Source organism: Miscanthus floridulus, chromosome 1 (genome assembly GCF_019320115.1).
Source record: "Miscanthus floridulus cultivar M001 chromosome 1, ASM1932011v1, whole genome shotgun sequence".
Classification (NCBI taxonomy): Eukaryota; Viridiplantae; Streptophyta; class Magnoliopsida; order Poales; family Poaceae; genus Miscanthus; species Miscanthus floridulus.
The window spans coordinates 188,869,695-188,879,083 of NC_089580.1; the positions used below are offsets into that span (position 1 = coordinate 188,869,695).

General features: G+C 52.6%; 2 protein-coding genes across 2 annotated transcripts; one reads left to right on the forward strand and one right to left on the reverse strand.

The window, feature by feature from the left end:
* The first annotated feature begins 984 nt into the window (after nucleotides 1–984).
* On the forward strand, nucleotides 985–2,287 carry LOC136551621 (uncharacterized protein At5g39865-like). The gene has a single exon (XM_066543182.1). It carries the CDS (start codon nucleotides 1,199–1,201, stop codon nucleotides 2,177–2,179), a length of 981 nt encoding a protein of 326 aa, XP_066399279.1. The 5' UTR covers nucleotides 985–1,198; the 3' UTR covers nucleotides 2,180–2,287.
* Nucleotides 2,288–2,675: 388 nt separating this feature from the next.
* LOC136551611 (sucrose transport protein SUT1) lies at nucleotides 2,676–8,440 on the reverse strand. The gene is made up of 12 exons (XM_066543169.1): nucleotides 7,935–8,440; nucleotides 5,556–5,621; nucleotides 5,345–5,443; nucleotides 5,153–5,217; nucleotides 4,957–5,041; nucleotides 4,836–4,869; nucleotides 4,603–4,702; nucleotides 4,420–4,495; nucleotides 4,134–4,328; nucleotides 3,871–4,014; nucleotides 3,530–3,763; nucleotides 2,676–3,432 (listed from the first exon to the last, which is right to left on the reverse strand). The coding sequence occupies exons 1-12, from the start codon at nucleotides 8,121–8,123 to the stop codon at nucleotides 3,154–3,156; spliced, it is 1,566 nt and encodes a 521-aa protein (XP_066399266.1). The 5' UTR covers nucleotides 8,124–8,440; the 3' UTR covers nucleotides 2,676–3,153.
* Between the last annotated feature and the right edge of the window lie 949 nt (nucleotides 8,441–9,389).

The following is a 9,389-nucleotide window of genomic DNA, read 5'->3' on the forward strand; positions in this document are numbered from 1 at the left end:
CGACGCACAAGCACCACCGCCACCAGCACCACAAGTACCGGGCTTAGCTCGGTGACGACGGTGGGGGATGGGGTCATGGGGACGAGGAGCGCCATGGCCGTCGGGGTGGGGGAGGCTACCGCCGGGAGTGGGGAGGGCGCCGCGCCGGGGTGAAGGAGAGCCGCCCATTCCCCTGCAACACCGCCACGCCACCTCCATGGATCTCGCTTTTGCTACATGGATCTCGCCGGGTGGAGGAGAGGGCCAATGAATCTGCAGGCATTGGGGACTCCCAGTGCGGGAGGACACGGGGCGTTGGTGCACTGCGGCAGGGGACGAGGAGCGTGGCAGGGGCAAGGCTAGGAGCGGAGCGGAGCGAGGTGTGCAGGAGTTGATTTTGTTAGGCGAGGCGTGTTTTTTTAGGTGAGCGGCGCTAGCGACAGTGAGTGGAGCATTACCGTTTTGGAATGGAGGGAGCAGTATTTTGAAACGAGATTTTGGAATGAAGTTCTTATACTTGGCCATAGCTTTCATGCACACGAAGCTGCGCGCGTATATGTAACTACGTGCAAGTGCTACAAAAGAGAGGCTCCAAAGCCAGAGCCATGTCCCCTGTGAACAGGGTCCTCGAATCAAGGGCAGCGGAGATGCGTACAGGAAAAGCAGCGCCAAAGGGAGAAAAATCAATGATTGTTTGACTTAGCACGGCCCTAAACCAAGGTTAAATTCACTACTAGTTGCTATATGACTATAAAGTTTAAACAAACAAAATCAGGGCCATTCTCCAACTAAAAAACACATGGCAGACCACCATTTGAAACTTCCCTCCAAAAGTCCAGACTCCCAAGACTGAATGTTCCAAAACCAATTATCTTCAGGAAAAGACAATGTTCAGCACCTCCAAGGACTGTTTATTCTTTTTAGGCCAATCACTGCATCGGACAGACAATTTCGTGTACTTGTGGTTGTGGTAAATCTCAGCACTTATCAAGTTCTAATCCCACTGCTAGTTTTATATCCCAATGGCAGAGTACTACTATAAGTATCCTAAACCCAGAAACCCCGATCCCCAAAGATCAGTCTCCAGCTCATCCACTGTTTACAAGTTAGTAGAACTCCTCAGCAGTTTGCTCCTGGCTGCTTGATCACATTGACACCCAGCTAGTCAGCCAGACACCGCCGTTGCCCACTTGGCGTATTGGCCGTTTCCATTAGCGCCATGGGGTGCACGACCTCAAGGCAGGCCCGTCACGACCTCCGGTACTGCCCGTCGCGGCTGGGGGCGCTACCGCGCAGCCAGTCGTTCCCGGCTCGGTGCCCCAGCGACGTCGGAGTCCACGTGGTGCGGCTCACGTCGTCCACGCTCGGCTCCCTGGAGCTGGACAAGGCCCTGCCGCGGCCGACGGAGCCCGCGGCGGTGCGCGCGCCCACGAGGCTGGCGCCGCGCACGCCCACCATGACGCCGCCCAACGAGCCCGAGGACATCGACGCGTGGGCGCTCATGGTCGGCCTCGAGGACCACTCGCCGCTGCTGGCCGCGCCGTTCGGCCGCCACTCCTTCTCGTTCCCGGTCGCCACGGTGCCGCAGGACCTCACGGCGTCTGCCAAGGTGACACCGCTGCCGATGCCTCGGCCCGACGCCGCCGCCCTGGTGATCGGCGGGGAGGTGAAGGCGCCGCCGCCGCGGAGGGCGGTTCTCTACTTCACGTCACTGCGCGGCGTGCGCGCCACGTACGAGGACTGCTGCCTGGCGCGCGCCATCCTCAAGGGCTACGGCGTGCGCCTCGACGAGCGCGACGTGTCCATGCACCGCGGCTTCCGGGACGAGCTCCGCGGCCTCCTCGGCCTCGGCGGCGGCGCGCTGGCCAAGTGCTGGGCACCCGCCGCCCTCCCCAGCCTGTTCGTGGACGGGGAGCTCGTGGGCAACGCCGAGGAGCTGAAGCGGCTGCACGAGGCCGGGGAGCTCGCGGCGAAGCTGGCCGGGTGCGAGAGCGCTGCGGCGGCCGGCGCGTGCGACGCCTGCGGGGACCTGCGGTTCGTGCTCTGCGAGGTCTGCTCCGGCAGCTGTAAGGTGTACGTGGACGATGAAGACGACCCGGAGGAGGAAGGCGACGAATGCGGCGGCGGCGGCGCAGGGTTCCGGCGGTGCACGGAGTGCAACGAGAATGGCATCGTGAGGTGCCCCGTGTGCTGCTGCTGAGTGCTGATCCGAGACGTCCGCGGAGCTGGATACGCGACGCGACGCGACGTGAACAATTTTTTTCCCTCCCCTGAGTGCACCAATTGGGTGTGGTGCACGCTATAGCCCCCGGGGATGTTCAGAATCTTGCGTGCGTGATCAACGGCGCGCGGCGATCGCGCTGTCAGTGTCTGGATCCGATTTCTGGATTGCATTGCATGTTAAGAGTAGATGTCAATGCTCCATTGGTGTTTCCAGAGGAACCAAGTTCTCCATCTAGAGTACTCCTACTAGTCTTGTGATCTTGTCCAATCGCGAACCTGCCGGCCACAGCGGCAGTGGACTGCTTCGCCCTGGACGCGTTCCTCCTTTTGGTTTTTGCCCGCGACACGAACGGTGCCCGTGGGCCGTGTTGCCAGGTTGGAGCAGTTGGGAGGCGATTCAAAGCCGGCGCCGGCGCCGGCGCGGCGCGTTTTTGTATGCGACAGAGCAAAAGCGAGGTGCAGGAACGGGACAATTGGAGGCAAACAAGGCGGTTGCATTGCTGGGACCAAAAATCTCAGACAGCGGACAATACACAAGTAGGAGTAGTAGTAGTAGGCCTCTAGCTCTAGACCAATCATCGATCGTCTAGTTGTACTACACTGCACATTGATTGATCAAACAATCCTTTTGTTTGTCCCCTGATGATCGGTCTGCTGTAGCTACACACAAGACAGTGACACAAACAGGAGCCCTCACAACGCACCAGCCTTACACTAGCTAATACGTAGCACTAGCACACAGACCTGACCAGACCTTTTGGTACCAGCTGGTGCTGGATGCTCACCTTCACCTCCACCTCGCCACGCCTATCGACCACACACAACAAAAGCACAATGGTTTCTCGTTTCGCCTGCTTCTTATTCTGTTCAACTTTCAACATACAACAGCTCTTGCACGGTTGGGTTGGGTTGTGCCGCCGTGCCGTGCTCCGGCGGCCGGCCCGGGCTCGATCAGTGGCCGCCCGCGCTGACGGCCCTGAACTGGCGCTTGGAGATCTTGGGCAGCAGGAACACGCCCACGACGCCGCCGATGAGGGCGAACCCCGACGCCACGGCGAACGCCGGGATGTTGCCCTTCCCGAACAGCGCGTCCCACGGGCCCGCGCCCAGCGCGATGATCACCTGGGGGATGACGATAGAGATGTTGAGGACGCCGGTGCACAGCCCCTGCCCGCCGCCCTTGGTGGCCGCTAGCTGCGCCGTCACCGCGAACGGGACGCTGTACAGGATCTGCATTGCACAAAAGAGATCGGTCGATCAGGACACCCAGTCCAGTGACGTGGCGTGGCAATATGACATGCATCCGGTGGCGAGGCGAGGTGCTTACGGCGAGAGGGACACCCAGGAAGGCGAAGAGGACGAGGCAGACGGCCTTGATGTTCGTGCTGGCGGTGATGGCGTCCTGCACGTATCCGTGGTAGTCCTTGAGCGACCAGAAACTGATCAGCGCGGTGGCTGCCATGGCGACGCACACCATGAAGTTGCTCGTCACCCACACCACCCTCGGCCCGACCTTCCGGCACATGGGCTCGATCAGGAACGAGCTGAATCCTAGAATAATCTGCACGTACGGTTCACCAGCCTCGTGGTCAGCTATCTATTACTACTGCAGGACAGAATTTGCAACGTCTGCCGTCTGGAAATGAATGAAGTGAGACTGAAACTTACCGAGTTGAGTAGCAGTCCGAATGAGCCTACTCTGACACCTTCGTTGAATGCCGAGATCTGAGCATTGGTGCCCTTTGGGTCGCCGTGGTAGATCTCACGGCCCATCCAGTCGGTGTCGTAGAGGATGAACGGGAACCACGAGAGCTGCAAGGACAGTTGCAGCGTCAGTACTCAGTACAGAATTGCTATGGCCGCTTGATCGATTCAGAAACACTCTGAAACCAATGAACTAGACTAGATAGCTCTGTATGGCAATGGCATACCCAGGTGAGGCCAGTTACGAGAAGCACGGACGGCATCCCGGGGGGCAAGTTCTTGAAGCCCTTGAGCACAGCAAGTGGCCCCGTAGGTTCAGCTTCAACCTCGCCGTTTGCTTTCGTTGGGAGGTTCTCGTTTCCTTTGTATGGTACTTCCTTAGCGAAGATCATGGTTACAGCCAAGCATATGACTAGGAACACCTGTTGAAAGACATAAAATGTGTATGTATTTGTGCATTTTGTGGGAAAGAAAAATATTGCACGAATGTTTTGAAGGAATGGTAAAACTTACCACAGCCACCAGAAATGCACCTTTCAGGTTTGCACAGGCCTCACAACAGGCATTTGTTTTGAGGAAGGGAAACCACCTGTATGTGATGATATCAGTAATAATTCAGAATGCACATTTTTCAGTAAACTAATGTTCAGAATAGAAAATCAGATAAAGTTTATGTAGGAGTGGTGGTGGACTTACTTGTGCCAATTGTTTGTGGAACCAGAGGAATAGCCTAGGATGTTTCCCAGCGCCATCCAAGAACAGAAGATTGAGTTAGCTGCACTAGGCCCATGATGACCTGTTGAGCAAAGAAAAGTAATTACAAATCAGGTCACAAAGTCCACTTATTGTGTTATGTCACAACAAGTACTAGCACTGGCTAATCAACAAAGTGTTAAAAAATCTCTGAAATAAATTAGCGAGAAAGTTACCGCACAAATCAGCCATCATAGCACGCGCTGGACCCTAACAGTTGCATGGAAAATGTCTCAGATTTACAATAGTGTGCTTTCCAAACTGCTTAATCTAAATTATTGATAGAAATGCACTCACTTGCACAGTATTGTTGGAAAAGTCAAGGAGCCAGAACCCCAGAACATATACAATTGCAGCATGCCAGCGAGGACCATGATAGAGACTGTATTACACATCAAGTGTCAGATCAGTTGCTAATGATACTGATACAAAGCAAAAAGTAAAGATATACTACTATGCAGCTGTAGCCGCCAGAGCAAAGCAGTTTGTTTACCTGCAATGTTCCTTTGTGTCCCCTAGAGCAGCTCCGATGTCTGACGAAAAGCCAACAACAATGACCTACACAGCATGAACTGGATAACATTAATCGGGAACGTTAAAGAAAAAAAACAGGGAACAACTGTGACTATAAGTTGCAGTCCCAACTTCCTGGAAAAGAGAGAGTGTAAGGTTCAGAGGTTCTTACAGCAAGGCAGATGAGCATACATCCTGTCAGGATGAATGGCCTCCGTCTTCCCCATCTTGCTGTACACCTATCACTGTACAGGCCAACCAACGGTTGAACCTGCAGGGTAGAAGGAGGGAATCCATGGATAAGTACCACAGTAATGTTGGTGAAAAATAACGGCAAGTGCAGATGCTGTATTAGAATAGAATCGATTGGTTCCCGTGCTTACCACTAAGCCAGCAATAGGACCACATAGCCACATGAATGAAGTGAGGGCATGTGAAAGCCCCAGAGTCTGCACAGATATAGGTAAAATTCAGACATCAGTGATCACTGATCAGACATGAACTGTTCATATATTGGATGAGCATGTAACTAGTAGTTCATTCATACAGTTTAACTTGAGACCAACTAATTCAGTCTGTTTAGCACTGCAAAGGGAAGTAGTACTTGTAAATGTCTATTCAGAGAAATCAGCCAGTAGTTCTGAAACTCTATTTCTTCCACGGTTCAGTTATGTTGTCATGAAGCACTATTTTATTAATTGGACTGTGCATGTGCATGCTGACTTGTCGAGGTACTTGAGACCGGACCATATCTCTTTTTTTAATGAAAAACAAATAGAGAGGAAAGGGAATATATCTGGCCTGAAACTAAAGCAGGTTCCACTCTCTTTTAATCTGGCCATTCAGGTTGCAGGGTGGGGTTAGGCAACGTGCCAGATCAAACCTGTCAGATACGCCTGCACATGCACCAACCGGCTCCATGGCACTTGGCTCAACAAGGCTATGCCCTATGCACTACGGCAGGCAGCATAAACTTTATCCAAAGTTGCTCGCCGAATAGGCACGGATATAAATATTCTATTCGGACAATAATGAAAGTTTTCCTTTTTCTCTGTGTGGACAGTCAATAAACAATTTGTTTTTGGACAATCAATGGAAGCTCTAGAACACTTCAATTTTGTTTGCCATATGGAAGGCATGGATATATAGAAGGCATTTTTCAGCGTGCAGGGGCAGTAGTTGAGCTTTATTCCTTACCACATATATAACATGTTTATTATCCGCTAAAAGATTAGGATCTAAAAAAACTGTCGCTTTTCTATGCAATTGGATTGAAGTATAACATAACTTCATCCACCTTTTGGTTGTTCACATGGCAAAAAATTGTGTTCGGCTTTCTAGAACATAATTTTCTATTATGTTCTTGGCCCTGAAACATTTCAAATCCGACATGATGGACCTAGAGCTTTTATTCTTCTTCTTGTTGTTATGTTAACAAGGAAAGTATGGAAGGTTGAAGTTTGTTAGGGAGGACCATACATAATTTTGTGGTCTTTGTTTTGGAGCTTTGGACGGCGGGACATGGTCGGCTATGGTGGACAGGTTTCCTTATCGGGCCGCCGGACGGGTTGTATGCTTCTGGAACTTCTGGCTGGACAGAGAATTCATTTGACGAGAGAGACACCGACCGACCATACAGGCAGGCACCGTCTTCCTTCCTGCGTCTTTTCGGGAAGGCTATCTGCTATTCTGCTTCGGTCACCTCATAGGGACTGTGAGGAGTACTCCTAGCTACTGGTGGCACATACGAGGTGTCAGATGAAGTACAATACTGTATTAATACTGGCACGTCAGAACAATACTCCTAGTAGGCTAGTAGTACTGGTCTACTGTACGTCACACACAAGTCTGCCGTGCACAGAAATGTTTTGAAAGGTTTGACTTTTGTACGAAAGAAGAAGAAGAAGAAGAAGAAGTTGTTCTTCAGAGCTCGAGGTTCAGACTAGCTCTACGCCTCTACGTGGTGGCAGTAACCGGTGTAGAGGAAAAATAGGCAAACATATATATTGGGTGGCGGAGCAGGAAATAAGGGAAGCAGGATTTTAGTTTAGTTTTTGGCAGAGGACAATTAATTTGTGGCCAAGGAGATGCATGATCGATCGATCACTTGTGAAAGATGCATCGCGGTGCATCCGAACACGTATGCACGCGATGCATCCTTCACGAGTGATCGATTCGATAGCTTCCAACATAATCTAAACAAAAACACCCACATCAAGCAGAAACAAAGCTAGTGTACGTAGCTATCAGCTGCAAGTTTGGCCACACATGTACGTGCTGACGATTCTTATTTCTCGGTGAACGTACTACTCTACCTTTTCCCCGCGAGTTTGACGAGACAAAGACAACATGAAACATCCATTACATTGCGGGTCATCGAAAAGCTACTATACCTTTTTCAAATTCAAACTACTACTCCATTAACTATATATGTATGGGAAGGGGACCTTATTAGGTTTTAAAAAATGCTTGAAATAAAGCACGCATCATGATCGCGGTGGTATATGTAATTCATTCGCAAGCAGAACTGTACGTACGTACGTAAATACGCAAGCGTCTTCAGGTTCGCAGCAAGCGTACGTCGGCACACGGCGCTCGCCGTGCCGCCGCATGTACGCACATGCACGCACGTACGTACGCGGACGCGGGAGCGCGCGCGGCGCACGTACGCCAACATATATATTATATTTGTTTAATTATATGATCTCGTACATGCACACACATGCACACGCATGAAGGATATGTAGGTGCGACGTCTATACCTGCACGTAGGGCGTGAGGAGGGAGAGCTGCAGCGCCCAGCCGTACTGCACGCCGCCGGCGACCATGCCGGCGAGGATGAGCCTGCCGAGGCTGATCGGCGCAACGTGGTCCGCCGCGGCCGCGCCGCCGCCACCGCCGGCGCCGCGGACCCCCACCGACAGCTCCAGCTCGCCGTCGCCGCGAGCCATGGCGGGCGCGAGCACACGTACGGGACCTCGGTTGGTGCAACGACCACCAAGCTAGACTATCGCCCTGGGGCTAGGATCGACGGACGGAACCGGTCGATCAGGCGGCCGCGAGAGAGATTGTCGAATTCGAAGGGATCGGATTAACCAGCGCAGGAGGAGCAAGGAACAAGAGCTTTGGGAGGCGCAGGGCTCTCGGGACTCGGGAGACAGACAGACGAAAATGGAAAGTGCGAGCGAGAGGGTGTGGGGGAGGAGAGCGAGGTGCGCTGCCTCTGCCTGAGAGAGCGCGTGGAGTGAGGAGACGTGAGGTGTGTGGGTGTGGAGCGGGGGAGATGGAGAGGCATTTAAAGGCCGTGGCGCGTTGCCTGTGTCGCGCGACGACCCCCGGCCCAGCCCGACCCGCGGCCTGGTGTGCGCGGACCACGGTAGCTACGCGATGCGGCTAAAGATGACAACGGGCCCGATACCCGACGTGTATTTGATCCATTAGGAAATAGGGATGGGATCATATATTTACCCGTGGACATTTAAATGGACAAGAATCCATCCCCGACGGGTATAGCAGGTACGGAAACGTTCCCTGTTTACCCGTCCCCGTTACCCATTAAAGAACCCGACTATTTGAGCTGTCATGCAAGTATTAGGCCCAAAGATGCTCAACATAGGTATTTTGGTCCAAATCTGAACAATCATATATATAGTTTGTGTGTTCTAGGAACCCTAGTTTAATTTTTTCTCACCATCTCCGCCAACAGCACAAGCACGCCTGTCTCACGAGCGCTCGTGCCCCTCGCTTCCTCAGTTCGATCTCTCTGCCACCTTTGCTCATCCTCCTCGTAACCTCGCTCATTCTCGTCAGTATCTCCGAGACTCCGACACTTATATCGAGGTAAAGAAGAAACGTCTCCGATTGCAAAGCTGCGACCCCAAGTGTCCTTATTTATCGGGTATGCAGTACCCGTCGAGTATCTGTTACCCGATCGATGTCCAATGGATATGGAAATAGGCAAAAATCTATATTCAAAACAGTTAACAGGGACAGAAACAAGATAAATTCTCCGTAGCAGAGAACAGAACGTTCCAACCATTCCGACGGTACATTTCCGTTGCCGATGCGGCCACTCGTTCCGCCATCCTATACCAGGGCACAACTACTACTAGGGCTGCACGCCTACGACACTGCCACACTGGCCCACAGCACAGCCCACAGGGAAGGCAGGATGCTGCTGCAGGAGTGCCTGCCCTCCTTATCCATCTGCCGCCGCT

Bases quoted from the DNA above. Each gene is read 5' to 3' on its own strand.
- LOC136551621 (XM_066543182.1), top strand. From the start codon at position 1,199: ATGGGGTGCACGACCTCAAGGCAGGCCCGTCACGACCTCCGGTACTGC.
- LOC136551611 (XM_066543169.1), bottom strand. From the start codon at position 8,123: ATGGCTCGCGGCGACGGCGAGCTGGAGCTGTCGGTGGGGGTCCGCGGC. The intron at 5,218-5,344 runs GTAAGAACCTCT...CATGCTGTGTAG, and splicing joins GTATGCTCATCTGCCTTGCT to GTCATTGTTGTTGGCTTTTC. The intron at 4,015-4,133 runs GTATGCCATTGC...CTGTCCTTGCAG, and splicing joins TCGTAACTGGCCTCACCTGG to CTCTCGTGGTTCCCGTTCAT.